This window comes from Rattus rattus, chromosome 2, assembly GCF_011064425.1.
Source record: "Rattus rattus isolate New Zealand chromosome 2, Rrattus_CSIRO_v1, whole genome shotgun sequence".
Lineage (NCBI taxonomy): Eukaryota > Metazoa > Chordata > Mammalia > Rodentia > Muridae > Rattus > Rattus rattus.
The window spans coordinates 43,304,947-43,329,856 of NC_046155.1; the positions used below are offsets into that span (position 1 = coordinate 43,304,947).

The 24,910-nt window shown below is 43.9% G+C and overlaps 1 protein-coding gene and 1 pseudogene across 1 annotated transcript in view; both read left to right on the forward strand.

Moving 5' to 3' along the window:
* The first annotated feature begins 2,380 nt into the window (after nt 1-2,380).
* On the forward strand, nt 2,381-2,673 carry LOC116893077 (annotated as a pseudogene).
* Nucleotides 2,674-4,975: 2,302 nt separating this feature from the next.
* Nucleotides 4,976-24,910, forward strand: part of Abcc2 (ATP binding cassette subfamily C member 2) — a 56,191-nt gene continuing 36,256 nt past the window's right edge. The window contains exons 1-7 of the mRNA XM_032892024.1: nt 4,976-5,219; nt 6,756-6,929; nt 20,325-20,450; nt 21,861-21,995; nt 22,214-22,321; nt 22,861-22,916; nt 24,319-24,550. Of these exons, the coding sequence (XP_032747915.1) occupies nt 5,190-5,219; nt 6,756-6,929; nt 20,325-20,450; nt 21,861-21,995; nt 22,214-22,321; nt 22,861-22,916; nt 24,319-24,550 (861 nt within the window). The 5' untranslated portion in view covers nt 4,976-5,189. The remainder of the gene's footprint in view (nt 5,220-6,755; nt 6,930-20,324; nt 20,451-21,860; nt 21,996-22,213; nt 22,322-22,860; nt 22,917-24,318; nt 24,551-24,910) is intronic.

Sequence of the window (24,910 nt, forward strand, 5' to 3'; positions counted from 1 at the left end):
TTGAGGCTGTTCACTCTTGGGTTCCTAGCCAGAGCAATAAGGCAACTGAAAGAAACAGGACGGAGATAAATAGGAAAGGAAGAAGTCTTAGTATTCTTGCTTGCAGATCACATGATCCTATACTTAACCACGCCCTAAGGATTCCATTAGAAACTTAGATCTGAGGAACACTAAGGATCATCGGCAAACAAACACAAGGACAACACAACATACAAAGTGAACCAGGAACAGGCTGGGTGTGGTGTCGCTTCCCTTCAATTCCTTCACTGGAGAGGCAGAGGCAGGCAGGTCTCTGTGAGCCAGAGCTATTTAGTGAAACCCTGTCTTAAACTAGCACTAACACAAACTAAATCAAACCCCCAGAAGCGTCTCTGTGTGCTAGTCACAAAAATGCTAAGGAAGAAATGAAACATTTTCATTCATATTAGCCTCAAAGAACCTTCCAAACCTAAGAATAGTCTAACAAGCAGGTAAAAACAAAACAAACGAAAAACTCAATAAAGCCTTCAAAACGTAAAATAATGAGTTAGCATAATTAGCACAATTTAATATTGTGAAATGGTAATGTCACCAAGGAATGATCTACAGACTCGGCGCAAAACTCATCAAAATTGCCATGAAAATCTTCATAGAAAAGGGAAAAAATAACAAGAAGGCACCAAAAATGTGTCAAACAGCTAAAGCAATCCTGAGCAGAGAGAGTAACGCTGGAAATGCCCTAATACATGACTTAAAGTTCTACCAGAGAGCGACAGTGACAGAACCAGTATAGAACCAGTATAGAAACAGATTCTTAGACCAATGATAGACCCATCAAGTTATAGCTGTCGTGACAAAGGTGCTAAAACCATACATTGAAGGACAGACAGCCTCCTCAACAAATGGCTCTGGGAAAATTAGACGTCCCTGTGGAGAAGAAAGAAACCAGAGCATTATGTTTCATCCTGTATAAAACATTAATTCAAAATGGGTCAGGGGGCTTTAATGGAAAGTAGGAAAATTTGAAACTGCTGGGAGAACACTTAGGGAAGTGTCAGGTAAAATAAGACAATACCGCATGTTTTCTCTCAGATAAGTAATCTAGGTTTAAAATTTAAACACATGAAAATAGAGTCCTAAAACAAAACAAAACAAAACAAAACAAAACAAAACAAAAACAAAAGTAGGGTCCTATTTGAGGCAAAAAGGAAGCAATCAAAGGACAGGGACACACAGACCCCTGAAGGATGGCTGAACATGACCAAGGTACGTTGTGTGTCCTTGCAAACGTCTCGTGATGAAACCTTTTGGTTGCGCAAATGGCATATGCTAACAAGAAACCATATTTACTTATGTGATGTGTGCATACGCATGAGTGAGTGCATGGAGATCAGAGGAATACTTGCCATAGATGCTTCTTCCCCGTTGCGGTAATTATTTAAAAATGGAATCTTTTATCCTGTGCTATTGCCACACCATAGGGCCACATAGCATCTGTGGGGTATTTTCATCTCAATGGCGGCCGGCTCTATGGCATCATGCCACACTACCCCCAGCTATTCTCTGTCCCCAGAGGTCTCTCTGCCCCGGGTCGGCCACATGCTGTGGCTGCCCTCTCCCTGCTGGCTCTCTGCCAAGAACTGTGCTCACATTCCTGCAGCCCAGTAAAATCATCCCAACAGCCGCTCTCTGCCCCGACTCTGTTTACATTACCAGTGTCTGCCCCCTAATAGTTATGGTATAAACTCCCAGCAACCCGTTAAAATCAAGACTCAATATGCTGTAATTTAGCAATCAGATTTATATATTAAATTCTCAACCCACAATTCATCCACACAATAAACTCACAACCAATTGATAAAGATATAAACCGTCCACCCAGATAAGATAAACTGACCTACAGAAATCCATCCCTTAAAAAATATTCATAACTACCTACGGCCATTTAAGACACTCGGATCTGGGTCGTCCTTCTCTGCCTCCATTTTGGTTCTTTCTTTCTTTTTCTTTTCTCTCCCCTTACCAAAATTCTGTGCGCGCCCCACTTTCTCACTGTCCAAATACAGGCCTCGGCTTAACTTGTGCCAGCCCTCATCTGCGATTAGACATCAACCCACGCTCTCCCTTTGCCTGATGGGTTCCAGGAGTTGAATTCAGGTTGACATGCTTGGTAGCAAGAACCCTCTGTTACCAATCCCACGAGTCCTAAAACTAAAATGAGTAATGTCTGGTTTGGCAGGAACTTTCCGGCTAGCTATAGCTCATTTAAATGATTTAGAGGGTCAATGGCCAACATAAAAAAAAAAAACAAAAAACAAAAAAACAAAAAAACGAAAACAAAAAACCCGGTTGACTCTCTCCTTAGTTTCTCTGTGATACTCCAACCACTGTTGCCAAGAAGATGTGTGGCGGAGCATCTGCTACAAAGCCGGACACAGCCGAGACGCAGGAGATCGCCAACAAGGTGAAGTCTGGCTTGAAGAGAAAGCCAATCAGAAGTTCGATGTCTTTAAAGCCCCGTCCTTCAAGAGACAGGTAGTGGCTGGCAGCAACTTCTTCATCAAGGTTGATGCTGGTCAAGATAAATGTGTACACTTGAGGGTGTTTGAACCCCTCCCTCATGAAAACGAGCCTTTGACGCCATTTTCTTATCAGACCAACAAAGAAAAACACGATGAGCCAACCTGCGTCTGATTATTCAGCCCCTTCGCCAAGTACTCTACCTTCTGAATCTGTGGGACCACGAAATAAACACCCCTCTTTGGTGGAGATGGAGTCCAGCGGCTTCTTTTGTGCCTCCCAAACCGCGTTGTATTTTGTTTCTTTCCAAATAATTATTTTCAGAAAACTCTTATATGACCTCTCTAAATATATATTCTAGAGACTAAAAACAAACAAACAAACAAACAAACAAACAAACAAACAAAACAAAACAAAAAACCCAACTATGCTAAGATATTAAAAGTATCAGTGCAGGGGTTGGGGATTTAGCTCAGTGGTAGAGCGCTTGCCTAGCAAGCGCAAGGCCCTGGGTTCGGTCCCCAGCTCCAGAAAAAAAGAAAAGAAAAAAAAAGTATCAGTGCAGAAGAGCAGCTTAATTTCTTAGTGGCTTAGAACATCTGACTGTTCCACAGAATTCTGCGCGGTGTTTGGGCGATCGCTCTGGTTCTCCTGGAACTGCCCTTGGGTCAGCATCCACCTGGAAAGTCACCTGGGGTGATGGTCTGGAAGGTGTCAGTCGCAATCTTGGACCACAGCCAGAGTAGTTGGGATGAATTTCGCAATCTCTCTCTGTTCGTGCTGTTTTCCACTCGGTATCTAATCTTCTGGTAGTTAGGTCCCTGTCACGGTATAAAACTTCAGGAAATGAAAAGAAGGCGAAAGACATGTGAGCTCTTGGGCTGCGGCTTGATAATTTACCTGGCATCGTTTTTGCCTCATTTTCCTCGTCAGAGCAAACTCAGTCATTCAAAGAATTTGCGTTCTTCTTTCTGGGAAGAGTTGTGAAATTTTCATGGCCATAATTTATCACCATTTCAGAAATTTATTGACACAATCAACTTTTTTTTTTTTTTTTTTTTTTTTTTAGCTGAATTAGCACTGTTCTAACGTCTAGAATGGAACCACCCCTGGATAGCTGGTTGGGTCTCTGTCAGTCATCACAGTATCTGCTGAGTTTAAAGGCCTCTGTTGGGTACCACTGTCGTTTCTGACTCAGGACTATGACAAATGTCACAAACCCCTCGGTTTAGAAAAAGAAAACGTTTTTCCCATTTTTACGTCATATCGTGCTAGCAGAAAATGAAAATGTGATGTGCTGAATATCTTCTAAAATTTTAAACATTTTGCTTTGGACACGTTTCCCATATACAAAGATCTCGTTTTAACTAAAGCAACCTGAGACTCGCCTGCTGACGTGGCAAACACCATAGAGTGGGGGATTCTGTAGAACCGCTTTTGCAATCAACACAAACACAGACTTAATTCTGAAGCTGAGTAGAAAAACTCATTCATAACGTCTTTCTCTATTAAGCAAGAATTTAAGCCAGGCGCGGTGGTGCTCGGAGGATAGAAGCAGGCAGATCTCTGTGGGTTCCAGCCCCGCCTGACCCACAAAATGAATTCCAGAGCTCCACACTGAGATCTTGTCCCCAAAACAAAACAAAACAACAAAAAGCAAAAAAACAAGTTGTTTAAATTACCAACAAAGCAACATGTCTTTGCTGGAGGAAGAGGGACCACGCACAGTTGGCATAAAATTTCAGTTTTGCAAGGTAAAAAGTTCTAGAAATTGGTTAACACTTAGCACTGCTGAATTCTATACTGGAATGAGTCAAGATGATAAATTTTATGTTATGCACCTTTAAATGCCATTACACAAATAACACTGGATAATTATGAGAAAATTAAAAAAACCCCAACAATTAGAAAATAAAAGAAAAACTACCAAATCCAGCCAATAAAAAATTAACATTTTACTGCTCAGATTAGGCTCATTGGTTCACAATGCTTTTGCATTTTTGTTTAACTTGACCTTTTCAAACAAGGTTTATATTACTTTAAAGCATATTTTATGTTTAATATAAGTTCTGAGACAAAAACTCAGAGGAGCCAGGCATGGTGATACATGCCTTTAATCCCAGAATTTGGGAGATCCCTCTTGCAGAGGCAGGTGGATCTCTGTGAGTCTGGGGCCAGCCTGGTCTACAGAGTGAGTTCCAGGACAGTGTGAGCTACACAGAGAAGCGTGGTCTCAAAAACCAAAACAAAACAAAAATCAGAGGAACGGGTATTTAACATCTCTGTGAACTCTTAACCGAGTTCAAACTGAAGTGATGCATAGGTCACTCTATCTTTTTGTAGTGAACATGTACTGAGTCCTGACCTGCCAACTGCATTAACGTCTTTGATTGGCTCTTTCCATATTTGGTCACACTACAGGGGCGGGGCTTTGGAGATGTGATGAGCCGCCCTGTACCTGGTGATTCCCAGTCACATGTCTGCTCACTGGGATGACATAGCGTACAACATTCAGAGAAGTTAACTATTAAGTCGTCAGGATGAAAGGTCAGGAGGCAGGCCTTTAACTGGGCCGTGAGAATGGAGAGAGCACGGTGCACTTTAACATCTGCTTTCCCAGAGGAAAAAGGCAAAGAAGAAACAGCACAATCACAGAAGAGTCTTCGTAACAGAAGCGCGAGGAGAGCATTATGGACAAGTTCTGCAACTCTACTTTTTGGGTGAGAAATTACATTTATTCTCATGGTTTCCTCTTCTCAATCTTAGGCAAGCATGGCCACCAGTGTGAACCAGTAAACTTAGAGGTATAGTTGGTCTAAAGTTCCGTTGTTTTTTTAAGGAAAAAAAATGCTTAATTTACCCACATGATTATAACACACCCGGGAAAGGCATTCCATTTTTTAATTTTTTTTCCCTTAGCATTTGCTTACTGTATTGCAAGATGATTCTCTTGGACTGGACGCAGAGGAGCCTTTTATCAGAGAAATAAAGAAAAATGCGATTTCTTTAGGCCTAGAAAAGGAACTGTTAAATCACTCTTTGTAGGGTAGGAGGAAAAGAAGAGGCATATATCTGGGCTTACTGATGTCATTAATGGCCTTCCATAATGCTGAGAGGATCAGGAACGACATTAGACCGTCCTTAATGTGTTAGGAAGAAGCCCCCACGCTTCATGGCCAAGTCATGAAGACTATTAGAAGACAGATGCTAACCATCTCTTGAGCATCCCCTTTGAAGGCTGGGCATGGTGGGACACACCTTTAATCCCAACACTTGGGAGACAGAAGCAGGCAGATCTCTGTGTGTTTAAGACCAACTTGGTCTACAAGACAAATTCTAGGATAGCCAAGGCTGTTACACAGAGAAACCCTGGACAGAGAGAGAGAGAGAGAGAGAGAGAGAGAGAGAGAGAGAGAGAGACAGACAGAGACAGAGACAGAGAGAGAGACAGAGAGAGAGAGACAGACAGAGAGAGACAGAGAGAGACAGAGAGAGACAGACACAGAGACAGAGAGAGACAGAGAGAAACAGAGACAGAGAGAGAATTTCTTTTTAGAATTATTCTACAGATCATCCTGTCAGGCACTTTGACCTTACCTTTAAAACATCAGTACGAATAGATCTGTTTAAAGGTATCTATAGAAAAAGGAAAACCTACTTCGTCTGACCGACCCAAGACTGCTACCTCCACACAAGTCCATCTCCACGGACTATTTACATGAAACTCTTGTTTAAAACATATCCAACGGTGCCTTGTTATCTCAGCACTGAAATGTACCAGGTCCTCTTGGTTTTGCTAAAAGCCTTCTCAGCCATAACAGGCTAGCGTCATAGCATGCCTAACCCTTCTGTCTGGTACCTGCAGGTTAGACTATCAACTGGTGTGTTCAAACAGCGCTAGAGACCACGACACGTGTTCTTACGCCTGGGAAAACTACTTTCCCCTTTGGATAGAGGAAAAGTCTTTGGAAAATATTTTAGCAAGTTTTAGGCAGACCAGTCAGTGTAGAAATTCACTTAAAATCGCATGAAGATAGGTGGGATTGCCAGAAAAACCACTAAATGCAATTAAATGGTGAATATGCTTTCGTGTAATATGTTGTATTAATGATGAGAAAACCAGATGGTTAAAAAGTAAAGCTTGTGGTAGGGGAGGAGTTGGCTTTAAGTTGGTTGGAAGCATGTGGAGAATGTTGGGAGAATGGGGTGTCTTTTAAAGCTATGCGTCCAACAGCCTTCCCCTTTTGCTCCCCCAGGATCTCTCATTACTGGAAAGTCCAGAGGCTGACCTGCCTCTTTGTTTTGAGCAAACTGTTCTGGTGTGGATTCCCTTGGGCTTTCTTTGGCTCCTGGCTCCTTGGCAACTTTACAGCGTGTACAGATCCAGGACCAAGAGATCTTCTATAACCAAATTCTACCTTGCCAAGCAGGTACAGTAACCCCACTGCTTTCACACTCTAATTCCTCGGCGTTGAGATGGGGCGTTTTCTTCGGGGCTAGCTTCCTTGTCCCAGTCTCTCATCAGTTTGCCAGGCAATCCTGCTTCAAGCAGAGCCATGCCATGGTCCTGTTTAGGTCTCGCCGGCCAGATTCCTTAGCCAAAGTAGCTGAGGCACAAACCTCTTTGAACTGCTCTACTAAGCCAGGGAGGTTGCAATTCAGTCCGCACCTACGCAAATGAACTATATAGCTTATCTCTTGCACCATCCCCAACAACTTCCCGAAACTTAGACCTGAAATGGGGTTTTACATTTTCCCAAAGTCTTTTACCAGTCAGGATGAGCACTCATGGTGGAAGGGAGGCTTAGCGTGCGCGGTGACCAATCACAGCAGGGAAGGAATGGGAAGACCACGGGCTACCGCAGAGACCCCCAGAGAATGAAAGGAGTAGATCAAAAACAATGACTTTATGAAATTCATAGGCAAATGGATGGAACTGGAAAATATCATCCTGAGTGAGGTAACCCAATCACAGAAAAACACACATGGTATGCACTCACTGATAAGTGGATATTAGTCCAAATGCTCGAATTACCCTAGATGCACAGAACACATGAAACCCAAGAAGGATGACCAAAATTCGGATGCTTCACTCCTTCTTTAAAAGGGGAACAAGAATACCCTTGGCAGGGAATAGGGAGGCAAAGTTTAGAACAGAGGCAGAAGGAACACCCATTCAGAGCCTGCCCCACATGTGGCCCATACATATACAGCCACCAAACTAGATAAGATGGATGAAGCAAAGAAGTGCAGGCCGACAGGAACCAGATGTAGATCTCTCCTGAGAGACACAGCCAGAATACAGCAAATACAGAGGCGAATGCCAGCAGCAAACCACTGAACTGAGAACAGGACCCCCGTTGAAGGAATCAGAGAAAGAACTGGAAGAGCTTGAAGGGGCTCGAGACCCCATATGAACAACAATGCCAAGCAACCAGAGCTTCCAGGGACTAAGCCACTACCCAAAGACTATACATGGACTGACCTGGGCTCCAACCTCATAGGTAGCAATGAATCCCCTAGTAAGGGCACCAGGGGAAGGGGAAGCCCTTGGTCCGGCTAAGACTGAACCCCCAGTGAACGTGATTGTTGGGGGGAGGGCGGCAATAGGGGAAGGATGGGGAGGGGAACACCCATAAAGAAGGGGAGGAGGAGGGGTTAGGGGGATGTTGGCCCTAGAAACCGGGAAACGTAATAACAATCGAAATGTAAATAAGAAATACTCAAGATCTAATAAAGATGGGGAAAAAAAAAAAAAAAAAGAAAGTAGATCTCAGCCAGCCCTAGTAACCAATGAAGTGTGGTCTGGCCATACTGTGAAGTCCCCTTGTAAAACCTACCATCTGCTTCCTTCACTACTTTTTATCCCTTCTTCTGTCTGTCCTCGTTTTAAAAGAGGTTTTTAAGAGTCCCTCGTTTGGTGAGCTTATGTACCCATGGCCTATTGTCACCCTGGGACTTCGAGGTGATGACAATAGGAGTCCCGTGAACCCTGGGATGGAGGTGGGGCTGGGAGCTAATGGGTGAAAGCTGGGGGCTGGGCAGGGAGCTGGAGGCAGGAGGTGTTGGCTGGGGCTGGTGGCTGGGAGTGGGTTTTTGTCAAACTTTCAAAGGAAAAGAATGTTCTTTGAGAACTTAGGCTGGGTTACTGTCTCCTTTGTCGGTTTAGGTGCCCAGCACAGGACAAAGCACTGAGTCAAGCATGTGTTGGACAACATCTGGCTTCATGCTTTTATACCTTTTTAGTTATTGTCAGTTAATTCAGGAGGTTTCCTCCATTTTTCTTGAGTTTCCAAGGAGGGAGTGGGCAGTGTGCAATTCAGACTCCAATCCTACTAAGGTCTGTAAGTTTCAAAAAGCCACTTTTTGAAATATGATTCACATACCATATAATTTTCCCATTTAAATACAGTCGAGGGGCTGGAGAGATGACTCAGCGGTTAAGAGCAGAGGTCCTGAGTTCAATTCCCAGCAACCACATGGTGGCTCACAACCATCTGTAATGGGATCTGATGCCCTCTTCTGGTGTATCTGAAGACAGCTACAGTGTACTTATATATAATAAATGAATAAATAAATCTTTAAAAAAAATACAGTCGAGGGCGGACTTTAATATCCATAGATTTGTACAGTCATCACCGTGGTCCACCTTATAACAGTTCTAGTCATTTGAGGAGAAAGAAACCCTCTGTTTCTCTTAACTCTCAGCAAAACTAATTTCCTCGTTGTCTCTGATACACGAAGGGAACCATGGGTATGCGATCTTTCAGGCCTGGCTTCTCTTAGCATACTGTTTTTAAGCTACATCTTCATAATGTATTTAGTGTCTAATTTCCTTTTTATGGCCAAATATTATTCCACTTTATGACGATATAGAAAACTAACACTGTTTAAACGTGTTTAAGTTGAAAGTACAAGTTTCTACAGAGAATAAAAATCAATGTCTAATTCCCTCCCAGGCAGCTCTAATCTACTCCTGTCTGAGACCCACTTAAAGTGTGTTTTAAGTTTTTGGCCCCTCTTCTGAAGGTGTAGGCATAGGTTTAACTTCTTAAAACCTTCAAAAGGATTGCTTCTTTCTCTCAAACAGTAGAAGCATAATCCATCCTAAGTTCATTTTTCTGTGAAAATCTCCATCTGGCCATTTTTCTTCTCAGCCTCTTTTCCCTGCCTTTGGACTCCCCCGCCACGCCCCCTTTCATCACCACCTGAGTTGGCTCGCTCTACGGTTTGCCCTTTAGTAACGCATTATCTCATCTGGATTTAGTCAATCTGCTTGAGCAACATGTAACAACTGACTTTCTAGGTTGGTTTAAAGAGTCAGCTTCAGGGAAGAAAACAGGAGGCAATGAAGCAGATTGAATTTAAAAACAAATATTTGATGGCTGTGGAAATGCTAAAGTCAGAGCAAGAGGTACAGAAAAACAAGCTTGAGGTCAAACCAGTGAGATATGGGCATAATTGCAGAAGGATAAGATAAAACTTTGTCCAACGTGACCTGAAGAGTTAATAAGACTGAGATAAGAGAATGGAGTTTATTCCAGGGTGGAAGGGTTTAGCTAAGTATACGGGGGTGGGGGTTGGGGGTGGGGATCCGGTAAGAATGCTGTGTCATAGGATGCAGGCTTCTGAGGAAGGTGACCCCTGAGAATGCTGGACCTAAAAGAAGTTGTCCCCCTGTCTGTCAAGGGAGTGTGGAAGTAGGCTCAGAGATAAGGCAGATCTGGCTGAAGCATCTGTCATTCGCAGAGCTCTGAGAAAGAAGGGTCTTGCAGAGGGGGAAGAATTAAATACGTGTAGTCTCTTCAATGCCAAAAAGATGCATTGTTTTATGGAAAGTTGTATTTTACATACACAGAAGTAACACGACATGGACTTAACAGGTTATGTTTAGGATTATATATGTATACATAAATACATAAAGGCGTGCCATAGCGATTAACGAAAAAACGAGACCCTAAATTTGAAGGAGAGAGAGGAAGAGAATATAGAAGGGTTTGGAGTAAGGAAAGCAAAGGGAGAAACACAATTAAATTAATAACCTTGAGTTTTGGAAAGTCCTCGTCTGATTTCTAATAATTCATAAATTGGAGCAGAGAATACTGAGGACCTAGTGAACCATTAAACGGCTGCGTTTTTCTGCTGCACACTGAACCGTGTACATGTTTCTTTCTGAGGATATAATGTGGTTATTGTAGGCAGTGTGGAGGCTCCAGAGAAACAGCAAGAAAACCAAATCTACTGATAATGATGTCACTCTGGGATCAGAGTGACACTGTCTTACTTTACCATCGACTTTTAAGAGACAAACAAGAAAACATGTTTTTTCTTCATCCTTCTACTCTGAAGTCCTATTCTGCAGAGGCCTCCGCGATGGCCACTTTGATGGTTTCATCTATATCTGCCAGTGATGTGCTTCCATGTATATTTTCCATCTGTCGAGTTATAAATGATGTGTCTCTCTCACAGATATGGCTGTGGTCTGTGGCAGCGGCTGGGGAGAAGGAGGTGACAGTCAGAGCTGCCCCGTTGCGGCCGATCACAAAGGCTCACTCAAGCCTTCGAGCTCTGACCTGTCGGTTCTTCTCACACTTTCAGTCTTCCTGGGTTGGATTTTGTTTTTCTCCAAAACATTTTTTTCCCTACTTGTTGCTTTCATGCTTAACTGTAAACTCCATCTCCTGATGTTCTTTTGGAAAAGTGGTAGAGGACTAATGTTGTCAGATTTCCTAGGTTCTCCCTCTTCAGGAGAACATCATCAGATGAACCTTTTAGGATGACCTTAGAGCTCCTCAATCTTTGTATCTTAAAGGCACTCATGTTGAGGTAAAACTTGAAAAAGGAACATTTTCTATCATTCCCCACGTGCGGGATCTGCTCACTCTGGCTGCTACAGAATACCTGCTGCTTATGGAATTCCCGATCCACAATGATCTTTTTAGCTGGCAATTTTGTTACAGTTTCCCTCAGAGTCTTGCCCTACTTATTCCTTGCCAGGTGCTCTTGATTCTTTGTATACTGACATCTCCCAAGAGCCTGCCTTCATAGGTCTTTACCACACTCAGCCTGAAGCTTTCTAATGGGAAATTGCCATGGTCTTTATTTCCTTTCTTCTAACTTTGAAATTGTGTGTCTTCATAGTGTCTTTCAGACAGATTGTGACATTAGTGGATTTTCCTCCCCAAATTCTCTTTCTTCCTCTCTTTCTCTGTCTCTGTCTCTGTCTCTGTCTCTCTCTCTCTTCTCCCTCCCTCCCTCCCTCTCTACTTCTCCCCCCCCTCTTTCACACACACACACACATTCTCTCCCTTCTTTTAAAATATTTTTCTCTGTTCCTCAATGTGCTAGTATATTTTCTCAATGATTTCTCTCATTTGTCCTAAGAATCTTTACTTTAATAATTCGTAAATTATAAAGAACTTTTCTTAATTTCTGAGTGTCCTCTTTTTTCTTTAAAAGCCTACTGTTTAAAAGATACAATGTCTTCTCAGGTATGTCTGAGAATATTAATTTTAAAACTCTCTTCACTTACGATTTTTATGTGTTTGATCCTGTAATCAATTGTTTTATTTAATTATCTTGTCCATCTTATTAGTTTACTGTCGTTTTTTCTCTATTTCCTAGCAATTCATTTGCATCTTTGAGTAAGTAAAAGTATATATTAACAGAGTTAGCTGGAGCAGACCTCTCCTTTTTTGTGTGTTGACTTCCACAGTTTACCTCTCCCTGACATGAAGCCTGGCATTGGGTTGAGTCCTGGACAACTGTCTGGTCCCCTCGCCAGTTCCCCTGGGGGTGCGGAGGTGAGAAACAGCTTAGACTGTATCTCTTTACCCCACGCATAGAAATTGGAATGAATTTTCTCTGGTTACCACTAGTGCTACTACCCAGTTCTAGGCCTGCACAGGATAGCATTCACATGCACTAGAAAGCTCTGCTCTTACATTAGTGGTTGATATGTTTAGTAGAATCCACAGTCATGGAGCAGGCATAAGGAAAGAAGGATCAGGTGGTATAACAGAACCAGCTATTGTTGTATTTTATAAATGCGGTATGCTGCAGTGAGAGGGAGCACCTTGGTGGGCCTGCCAAGGTGTCTCCCTGAACAGTCAAGTCATGCGACAGACCTGGTATGAACAAGGTTGATTGGTGGGGACCTGGAGAAGAGGTAGAGGCTGAGAAAGGAGGGGGATAGAGAAGGACAGAAAGAGATAGGAGAGAGGAATGAAGGTAGGAAGAGGCAGAGACTGGCTGGGAACATGAAGGGAAGGAGGGAGGGAGGGAAGGAGGGAGGGAGGGAGAAGGAGAAAGGGAGAGAGAGAGAGAGAGAGAGAGAGAGAGAGAGAGAGAGAGAGAGAGAGAGAGAGAGAGAGGCTGACCCTTATAAGCCTGGCTCTTGGCTCCCTGGCGAGCAGAGACACAAGCTGGTGCTATATCGCTGTGGAGTGAGCCTAGAGGAATGGCTAACATCTCTCTCTTGAGGGAGACACAGGCATGTTGGCCTTTCCTCTTTCCTCTTTGCTTCTTTTTTTTTTCTTCTTTTCTTTTTTTTTTTGGACCTGGGGACCGAACCCAGGGCCTTTCGCTTGCTAGGCAAGGGCTCTACCACTGAGCTAAATCCCCAACCCCCTACCAGGTGCTTCTACCGCCTGGTCTGTGCTGCTACAGCCAAAATAAATGAGTATGAACTAAAAGCATGAACCAAGATAAACCGTTCGCAGTGTAAGACGCTTGTGCTAGATACTGTGTCACGGTGCCGAAACGCTGACTAAAGTACTATCGGAGTTGACTACAAAGAGTGCGCGTGTACCAGTTAAGACTTCCGCCGCATCATTTCTGTTGAAGTAGTCATTAAGCAATTTGTTATTATATGTGACAAGAGGCACCGAAATGCCAACGGGTGGCTGATGGCTTTTATATGTCCTCTTGTAATCTCAGCACATCAAGCCCATCACTTAAGCTAGTGTATGACTGTAATTGCTCCATGAAAACCGTCAAGTCTGTATCCAGAGGCAAACAAAGGTGCCAGGCACTCTTGTGCATTGTTTACAAAAACATTAGTGATACCATAGCTCACGTGCTGTAAAAGTCAATAGTTAAGGTGTGAAAGTCTATGGCTTTTAGAATACTTTCAAATTTATGTGAGCACCAGTACTGTCTAATTCCAGGACGATTCACAACTCTAAACCCAACCCTGAACCCAAGCAATAATCATCCATTTCTTCTCCGGTCCCATTTCACCCAAGTCCCCAGTAACTACTTGTTGCGGTAAATATTAAAAGATGGCTGAACCTTTTAACCTGCTCTAGCGCTGGCACGGTAGGGCCACAAGGCACCGCGGGGTATCTTTATCTCAGCGGCTCCGCGCTGCCCCAAGTACGCTCGGACCCAGGCGGTCGGCGAGCCGTTCCAGAGTGGCTCCTTGCCACACTGCTCCCTAGAGTTAGTTACGGCACCCGTGGGGCCATACGGAACCAACCATAATTTATCTCTGGTTAGTATCTCTCCCGGCGTCTCTCTGCTAGCAGCGAACTCTCTTGTTCCAGCTACCCGGTAAGATCAAGACTCAACAAACTGCGACTCAACAATCAGATTTATATGTTAAATTCTCATTCCACGATACATCCACACAATAAACTCACAACCAATGGATAAGGATATAAACCGCCCACTGAGATGAGATAAAGTGGCCTACAGAAATCCGTCCCTTAAGAAATAGTCAAGGGTTGGGGATTTAGCTCAGGGGTAGAGCGCTTGCCTAGCAAGCACAAGGCCCTGGGTTCGGTCCCCAGCTCCGAAAAAAAGAAAAGAAAAGAAAAAAAAATATTCATTACAACCTGTGTCTACGTAGAGATGCATGGTGAGATCATTTACGTCTGCCTCCATGTTGTCTCTCCCTTTCCTGCCTCTCCCTCTCCTTCTCGTCCAATGACAGGCGTTGTTTTATCTTGTGTCTGCCTTCACCTGCAGAACGACATCAACCTACAACCACTAACCTGTTTTCTGTCTACAGAATTTTCCTACTCAGCACATTTAAAATATGAATATATATATATATATATATACACATTCATACATTAGTATCTAATAGTTTACTTAGCAAAGTAGTTTTAGGTTTATCTATGATGAAGCATGAATTAGTATTAAACTTCGTTTTCTTATAGCTAATACAAGATTACTATCCGTTGCTAGTATGGTACAACCTCTTTACCACCCCGCACAGAAACTTAAGCAGTTTCTTCCTGCTATCTCCTGTCCTAGCCCGTGGCAACAACACATCTACTTCCGGTCTCTAAATGTACTTGATTTGGCTATTTCATATGTAAATGTAATTGTATATCTATGAGACTTACACTATGTGCCCCTTTGTATGTGGCTTCTTTCATAGAACGCAAATTTATCCATGTTATATATCAACATTTCATTCATTCACCACTGAAAAATACTATATGGCTAGACCACATTTTGTCTTATCTACTCATCAGTTGATAAGCACTTGGATTATTTTCACCTCTGTCTATATTAAACGACCCTGTTAGGAACATACATGTACATTATGTTTTTAGTGGGCATAGACTTCCAATTTTTTAGGTACGTACTTAGAAATAGAATGACTGGGTCTCTTGTGACTCCACTCCCTTGAGAATGGTCTCTTCTAGTAGCAGGAGCTAGACTGACAGCCAGAAGCCCTGAGCAATCCTTAAGCTCCTCCTCCCATCAGCAATGGACTTGCAGGCCCACAATGCCCTGGGGCCATGCTTGGCTTTTTACCTATGTTTGAATTTGAACCCAGGTCCTTATGCTCAAATAGTGCATGCTGCTACCTGCTGGGGCAACCTCCTTTCTGTAGTGTTCATTTGGATTTCCCTAATGACTAAGGATGCTGCACATCTTTTCATACGCTCCCTTCTGTCTGCCTAACTCCTTTGGAGAAATGCCTGTCCGACCCTTTAAAAATGAGGCTGGGTCTTTTGTTGTAAGAGTTCTTTGAGCTATGGCTACAGACAGCGCTTTGATCAGTGAAGAAAACCTTTCTCAGAATCCCCCAGCAAACTACCTGTGCTGGCTAGGTTTCTGTCAACTTGATACAGCTAGAGTCACTGGAGAAGAGGAAGCCATTATTAAGAAAATCCCTTCATAAGATTCAGCTGTAGGCAAGCCTTTAGGGAATTTTCTTAATTAGTGATTGAATGGGGAGTGCCCAGCCTAGTGGGGGAGGTGCCGTCACTGGACTGGTGGTCCTGGGTTCTATAAGAGAGCAGGCTGAGCAAGCCAGCAGGCAGTATCCTTCCACGGCCTCTGTATCAGCTCTTGGCTCGAGGCTTCTGTCCTGCTTGAGTTCCTGTCCTGGCTTCCTTCAGTGATGGACAGTGACTTGGAAGTGTAAGCCAAATAAACCCTTTCATCCCCAAGTTGCTTTTGGTCATGGTCTCATTGCATTTTGTCTCAGCAATAGGAACTTTTTGTTATTTTGTCCTTTTTTTTTTTTTTTTTTTTTTTTTTTTGGAGCTAAGAACCGAACCCAGGGCCTTGTGCTTGCTAGGGCAAGCGCTCTACCACTGAGCTAAATCCCCAACCCCAGCAATAGGGACTTTAACTAACCACTATCTCTACTTACTTTTGGCTTAGAACTGAGGCACGTTGCCCATGGCTGAAGCAGTCACAAGATCAAGGACCACCATGACGGGTTTTAACTTACCTCTCGAAGTTGGAGAAGGGTTTTGGCTCCCTCATGAAGTTCTGGTTCCACGGAGTATGTGGTTCTGATAAGTAGAGTGTATGTCACAATATGGGGGTGCTGTCGAGAGGACTAGGGTAGCTTTTAGTAAGCAACTCCACCAGAGTTCCAATAGGAAATGGATTGAGGTAAAACAAGAAAATTTGAGACGGCTTTATTTCCAAAGGGCTTAGCATCCATAAGGTGAGCTCACACTGTAGGCTTCAAGAAATGAGGTGTAAGGGGGCCCTAGTAGGACAGGAAGAGATACCCACATAGCAACAGTGAGGTTTCGCTTAGATTCAGTGCTGCTATTTTTAAACATTGTTTTTGTTGACTTTGTGTGAATTTCCCATTATGTACCCCGATTCCGCGCATTTTCCAGTCCTTCCCTCTTCGCCCTCTACCTCCGTAACTTCCCCAGCCCCCAAAATAAATTAAGAAACAAAATACACAGCAGAAAAAAAAATCCTTGCTGTGGGAGCTGCAGCGTGTCACACAGGATACCCTTTAGTCCTTTATTTGTAAACGTTGATTGCAATGAGTCATTGATCTGGTTCAAGGCCGGTGACGTCTGCTACACCATCAATACTGAACTCTCACCAGGACTCCTCTCAGATAGCCTGTTGTCCCCTGAGTCATGGAGATCCTAAATCTTCGGTTCTGCAGGACCCGCCCCTTTCTGCAGGACCCGCCCCTTTCCGCAGGACCCGCCCCTTTCTGCAGGTCCCGCCCCTTCAGGTGCTCCAGCAGCTCACAGATAGGTTGCATGTTGGGGTGGGCCAGCTCAAAGCCCTGGGTCTGGGTGGTAGCTGAGGTAGTCAACGCACCAGCTTTCCTGTGCCCACACCACCTTGGGCCAGCTCGTCCATATCCACACTATCAAGGCCAGCTGTCCCTTGCTGCCCAGGTGAGGGGCAGGGCCAGCTCTCCCATGCTCATAACCACCAGCTCTCCAGAGCTACCCAGGTGAGGGGCAGGGTCAGCTCAGCGTGACCCTAGGACATCAATCTGGTTTCAGACTGCTGTCTGAATGCCCTTTGGTGGTAACATGTGCTACAAAGATCCCTGCTGCCTTAAGGCCACGGACTCAGACAGCCACGGGTGGGTCAGGTGGCAGTACAGGACTCTCACATCAGGCTGTTCCTCAACACGATCACATCTCCAGTTCTGCTTTTATTTACGGAGCACCAACAGCTTTCTCTGCTTCTCTTTCTCTCCCATCTCTCCATCACATACTTGCTCACATGGTTGCACCCGGCGCCCTTTACCATGAGGCCCTCTGGCTGTCTCTCAATGCCACCTTTTTAAGGTGCATTTTGGGCTTGGGTCTCTCTGCTATTTATCTGTCTGTCTTAGTTAGGGTTTCATTGTTGTTAAGAGACACCATGACCAATGCAATTCTTATAAAGGACAACATTTAACTGGGGCTGGCTTTCAGGTTCTGAGTTTCAGTCCATTATCATCAAGGTACTGAGAGCTCTACATCTTGTTCCCAGGGCAAACAGGAGAAGACTGGCTTCCAGACAGCTAGAATGAGGATCTTAAAGCCCACGTCCACAGTGACACACCTACTCCAACAAGGCCACCCCTCCTAGTAGTGTCACTCCCTGGGCCAAGCAAATTCAAACCATCACAAGCCTTAAGCCTCAGAAGCTGAAAACATTCTAGACTTAGAGAAGATTGTATGGAGGCTAGAAGCTTCCAGGACTAGGCCAAATTTAGCTGACAGAGGCAGTGAGCCTCCAAGACCACAATTAAAGGCAAACAAAAGTTACTTTTACAAGTGATGAATGCACTCCTACATTTGTGCTTTGCACTTGTGTATGTATAAACACACACACACACACACACACACACACACACACACACACACACTTCACTATTAAAAATAAGACCACAATTAACTTTTCGTATATACGCGGGAGGTAGGAAGGATGGTGGAAGTGAAGATTGTAGTACAAAAGGTCCTCGTTTGGAGACGAGGATACTAGTGTAACTTTCCCAAAATATAATTTTCCCGTAGTTGGCTAGGTGGATCTTTAGTACAATGTGGATAATGTTTTATGGGTTCATAGGAAAAAATTGGGGGCAGGGCACGAGGACATCCTGAGGTAAAATCATTGCAGTTGCTTGCAATATCAACTTCAAAGATTCTATGATGTCAAGGCAAGAGCCCATAACCAAAGAAAGAGAGGGGCATCAAACAGTTGAAAGGGATTTCTTTAAAAAAAAAAAAAAAAGAAAATAGGATCTTGGAATGCAGCCCTAGTTGGTCTGGTGCTCACTCTGTAGCCCAGGCTGTCCTGAGACTCCGTCATCCTTCTTCTGTTTCTGGGTGCTGAGATTAGAGGCTCCTTTCCGGCTTCAGTTCTCCTTTGAAACTTAGTGTACAGCTTTCTGTTTCTGTGCAGGAAGTCGCCTCCAAGTTTAACAGCTTAAAGAATAGTGTGTGTGTGCGTGTGTGTGTGTGTGTGTGTGTGTGTGTGTGTGTGTGTGTGATGTATGAGTGTGTGATGTATGAGTGTGTGTGTGATGTATGAGTGTGTGAGTGTTGTGTGTGTGCCAGTGTGTGTGATGTATATGTGTGATGTGTGTGTGATGTGAATGTGTGTGTGCATGAGTGCCATTGTGCATACATGTTCATGTTGATATGGTGCACATACATGTATGAGTGTGCATGTGGAGATCAAAGGTCAACCTCTAGGGTTATTCTTGAGCCATCCTCCTTGCTTTATTTTCAGAAAGAATCTCTCACTGGGACATGGGGCTTGCCCGTTAGGCTAAGCTGACTCCCTGGCAAACTCCAGGAAACCTTCTATTTCTGCATTCCCAGAGCTGGGATTACAGGCATGTACTATTAGGCATGTGTACACGCACACGCATACACACACACACACACCACATGCACACACACACACATGGCCTCTATGTAGTTCTGGCTGTCCTGGAACTCACTCTGTAGACCAGGCTGGCCTCTAACTCATAGAGATCCACCTGCCTCTGCCTCCTTAGTGCTGGGATTAAAGACGTGCGCCATCATGGCTGGGATTAAAGACTTGCGCCATCATGGCTGTCTCTGCCTAGCTTTTCCACGTGAGTAAAGAACTCGAGTTCACACGAGGGGTAGCAAGCACCTCACCGACTGAACTATCTCTCCCCAGCTCCCTCTTCATTTATCTTTAACACAAATACTCTTCTCTTATTTTTTTAAAATTAGAAAATATTCTTTATTGAACAGGTTCCTCCAAGAAGAAACTCGTTTACCTTATATTTCCTATAGAATAGGAATCTTTGCACCACTTGGCTAGACTCTGCTTTAAGGTCTCTCTCATGAGCTCCTTGGCTGGAAGATCTGCTTCTAAGATGTTCATCCACGTACGTTTTAGCAGAAGTCCTCAGCTTCTTACTGGCTCATTTCCTAACCGAGTGGACGTTTCCCTAGAGCCCTCCAAATGTCCTCATGACAGGGTTAGGAGGCTTCTTGAGGCCTGAGAGACAACGCATCAGTGTGGCTTTCTATGGCCTTGTAACAGGAGCCATACATGATTACTTTTACCACTTTCTTTTTTTTTTCTTCTCAGGGCATGTATTTATTTATTTATTTATTTATTTATTTATTTATTTATTTATTTAATGGGCATACATGTCTCTGTGTGTGCGCCATAAGCTGCAGGTAGCTGCAGAGGCCAGAAGGGGGCATCACATCCAGTGCAGCTAGAGTTGCCTTTATAGTTGCGAGTCATTTTAGTGGTGCCGGGAAGTTCATGAAGAAAGGAGTGACAGCAGCGAAACATCACCGACGCGCCTCTAAAATCATCACAGCAAAAATGCCTATTGCGGCTGACTTTCAGCCAAGTTCTCACTCTGTAGCCCGGCCTAGCTTTGAACTCATCTTGCTCCCTCCGTTGCCCATGTGCTGGGATCATGGTTATCATGGTTGGACTTTATCCATACTTGAACCGTGCACAGCTCTTTACACTAGGAATGTTTGTCAGGTGTGTTGTTTGAATCACTGTGTCGTCCAAATCCATCACTTCCTTCCAAGAGGTTCCAAGAGCCTTAGAAACAGCGACACGCCCCTAACAGTCGTCTTGTCTCTTCTCAGGTGTTCGTCGTGTTTCTTCTTATTTTAGCAGCCATAGACCTGTCTCTTGCGCTCACAGAAGATACTGGACAAGCCACAGTTCCTCCTGTCAGATATACGAATCCAATCCTCTACCTGTGCACATGGGTAAGGTCCAGTACCACCTCTACCGTATTTAATTCTCGTAATCCATAAACAGCTGAAGCGTACTCTTTGGGTATTGAATTAAGTCCAGTTTCACCTGTCTTTTACAAGAATTTACAGAGAAATGTGGCTCAGTTCTAAAAGAGTGAAACAATTTTTTTCTTGTTTCTAATCTATAGGACGAACCTTCTCTTATTTGCCATCTAAGGGCTACAGATGAGATCTGAGTTTCATGATGTAAAATAATTTTTAAATGGCATAAATATTATTTTTTACTATCTGGCTAATCAGATCACTAGGTCTAAAGCTGTATATAAGTTTGGTATCAGAAAGCGTTAAACCAAGTGTGGTCGTGCACACCTGTAACCCCCGGTGGGGACGGGGACATTCTACTTCAGCCCTTCTCAAAAGAGAGAGAAGGAAAAGAGGAGGAGGAAGAGGGAGAGGAGGAGGAAGAGGGGGAGGAAGAGGAGGAAGAGGAGGAAGAGGAGGAAGAGGAAGGGGAAGAGGAAGAAAACGAAGCTATATTTTTACTAAAAGCATCCTTTATTTGGGTAGAGGAACATAAAGTATTTTTTAAAGCTATTTGTAAACTAAAAAAATAGTTGCTATCATATTAAACAAGGAAGCTGACACAGAACTGTTTGGATTTACAAACTTTCTCAAAAAATGAGAGCCTTTGATGTTTTTTGTTGTCACACAACCTTGACCTCCCATTGCTGTGCCTTCATCTGTAACGTGAGCTGGCACTCTTCCCCGGGAACCTTGGTCTGCTCTGGCAGTGGCGTCCTGGAGTTGGCTGGCACAGAGACGACGATGAGGCCAGTCTTTTCCCAACTCTTCTTTTCAGTGACATTATGTTGGAGATTGAAACCTACCATAGCTGCATTGTTTACACCAGGGCAGTTGACAACTGCTACAAATTTTCTCCCTCCAGAGTAGTGGTTTGCTAGCACAGTACTAGATATGAGAACCAACATCTTCCAGTGAAATGATAGAAGACAAGGTATGAGGTTTTGAAAAGTTAGTCTTTTAGATCAATATTATAGAATTAAGATATAGTTAATCAGTACCTATTTGTTAGCATTTTCCTCCCCAGCCCGACCACTGCCTGATACTAATTTCCTTCTGTCCTGAAAAGGTTTTCATAACTCTCAAAGTAACCCCACTTAAAGTCAACAGCAACTCTCTGCTTTCTTGCTAACTCTGCACCCAAGTGTAGAGATGAATCAAGGGAGGGTTTAATAGCATCAGGGAAGAAACGTAAATTGGACATTCATGTCTTCTCTGCCTGGCCAAGTTAGCTTCCACAGTCCCCTCCTTCAGCTCCCATTTCCCCGGTGTTCCCTGGCGGCCGTCTTTCTCTGCCCTTGGTGGCGACACTGCTCTTCAGAGTTTTACGTTTTCCTCTAGCTCCTGGTTTTGGCAGTCCAGCACAGCAGGCAATGGTGTGTACAAAAGAACTCTTGGTTCCTGTCTCTGTTCTGGATTCTCTCGGTCTTATGTGGCGTATTCCAGTTTCAGACTCTGATACGAGCACTCCTGAAGGTAAGGGGGAAAGGGAGATTCCTTACCTACAACGATTCTTGTTCCAGACCCTCTGGTAGCCAATAGAGGTCAGACAGCACAGCCTCAAGCAGTCTTAGTTTGGGGATAGAGTCATGCCAAAGGGCTTAGTGAGGGCCTTCAGCCGTAAGCCCGATTATGATAAAAGACTCTGGTTTTTTGTTTCTTTGTTTGATTGTTTGCCTATCTTGCACCCACAGGACAGCAAGTCCAACGTGGCCTACTCCTACCTGTTCTTCGTCTCCTACGGTTTCCAGATTGTCCTCCTGATTCTTACAGCCTTTTCAGGACCAAGTGACTCAACACAAGTGAGACTCTCCATACACTAATTCCCTATATTATTTCATTGAAGGATGCCCAAGCAGAACCTTGGAGATGTCTGGGTTTCATGGAGGTCTCATGATAAGGGTAGATTGGATATCACTGACCCAAAACTCTAACATCCAAATTTCCCCCAGATTTGAAAATTTTCAAAACAAAGACTGTACAATATTAAAAATGCAAATTGGAAAAAACTTCAAAACCAGAAACATTCTCGGTCCCAAATTGCAGAGAAGAGATACTCCACCTGTAGTCTCGAATGTTTTATGTATAAACCAACAGAATGCTGACCATGTAGGAATACTGACTTCCATAGTCGCCTGTAAGTGTGCAGCACAGACGATTAACTCTCAGATCTATGCCAGAATGTCTGGTGTTAGAGCCTCGGGGTAAGCACACTGACCAGCCGGCACCCGGATAATAGCTGAGCTTCTAACGCCAGGTCTAGGAAGTCAGTGTCTAATTTTAGAGTCCCACAGAGTTCTTATTTCCAACCGACTCACTTCTTGATGATTTTATTTTTCAGGCTCCATCAGTCACGGCTTCCTTTCTGAGTAGCATTACATTTAGTTGGTATGACAGGTAAGCAGTGCCCGGATTATGGGTTCCTGTATCCTGATACGCTCACTTCTTTGAAGGTGAAAACAACACTCAATTTTAAAACAAAATGCCTCCCACGGCCTCCACTTCTCTTCGATTTAGAGTCTAAGAGTGTTAAAATGTGTAGGTCAGTTCAAGCCAGACCTTTTGTTGGACCCATTAGAATGAGGAGGAGAAACTAGAAGGTAATCGTTTCTGAGCGTTCCATGGGAGAAACAGAAGGAGACAAGAAAGGGGTTCATGGAGGCAGGCAGTGTGGACCAGGGAGAGGGGAAAGGAGACACAGCAGCCTGGCCTATCAGAGGGTACAACGGATATCTTTGTAGTTTGTGAACCCTCTGATGAGGCCCATAAATGTTTTAGAAATATTAGACACAGGCTATAAACATGGTCAGAATATCTAAAGAGCGAGTCCGTGGGGCTGGGGAGATGGCTCGACAGCTAGGATTCTTGCTTTTCTTTCAGAGGATCTGAGTTCAGTGCCCAGCACACACATCAAGTGGCTCACTTCCTGTAACTGCAGCTCCCGTGGGATCTCAGGCCTCCACTCTACACAGGCACCGGCACATGTGTGCATATTCTCTCTCTCTCTCTCTCTCTCTCTCTCTCTCTCTCTCTCTCTCTCTCTCTCTCTCACACACACACACACACACACACACACACACACACACACACAGGCACACAGGCATACATGCACATACATACATAATTCAAAGCTAAAGAAAGCAAATTTGAGATATAGTAATGCACATACTTTAAAAATCAACTCATTAAATTTAAATATCTAACAACAAGGATATCCTAACTATCTATCTGATAAGAATCATAATTTGAAAGCAGCAATTACTGTGAGTTGGCCATGGAAACATCTACAGTTTCTCCTGGTAACAAAGACACCATGTTATGCTCATATTAGGAGAAAAGGCTGGATCTCAGTTATGGATTGTTACAAATAAAGGTGAAGCTAGTTTTCCATCCACATTCTCCAGCCCTGAATTGGATAGGCCCGATCTAGACATAGACTGTGAAGACAGCGGTGGGGTCACTCCATTTCCTAAGGGCATCATGGAGCTCCCTCGAGGACCTGTCAGAGTGTAGAGAGGTGGTCGGTACCTGATGGAGAAGGAGCCATAGGAGGACTTTTGATTCAATAGAGCCTCTCTCCGTCTCTTCTCCATCCTGTCTTCTAGCATATTCTCTTGTCTCTGTGCTCTCCACCCCCCCCCCATGCTTCTGTCAAATAAAGGACCAGGAGATGTAGACAGTGGAACAGTAGAGAAGTCCAATGCTTCATCCCTCTGCCTCAGATCTGGAGGATAGGTTCTGACAGAAGCAGACTGACGTAGCCCAGAGAGACTCAGCCTGTGGACCATTCTCATTCCAGGACTGTTCTGAAAGGTTACAAGCATCCACTGACACTAGAAGATGTCTGGGATACCGATGAAGGGTTTAAAACAAGGTCAGTCACCAGCAAGTTTGAGGCGGCCATGACAAAGGACCTGCAGAAAGCCAGGCAGGCTTTCCAGAGGCGGCTGCAGAAGTCCCAGCGGAAACCTGAGGCCACACTACACGGACTGAACAAGAAGCAGAGTCAGAGCCAAGACGTTCTCGTCCTGGTAACTTTAACTCAAGTGTCCGTGTGAATGCACTGTATGTCTCCAGCAAGAAGCAGAGTCGTTTCTGAATTTTTTTTCTTTCCTCACATTTTCATACCATTCTATATATTTGCACTGCAGTGTACATTAGTGGGATGCACAGTTCTAATAAGGCCTGAGTGGTCGATGCATCCGTGTATAATATACTGTTGTTTCTCCTATTGAATATATTTGAAGTTTTTCGTAGTATAAAATACTAGTGATGGTGATGATATGATGATGATGATGATGATGATGATGATGATGATGATGATGATGATGATGATGATGATGATAGTAGCAGCAGCATTAGAAGAGCTAGGGGGATGGCTCAGTGGCTAA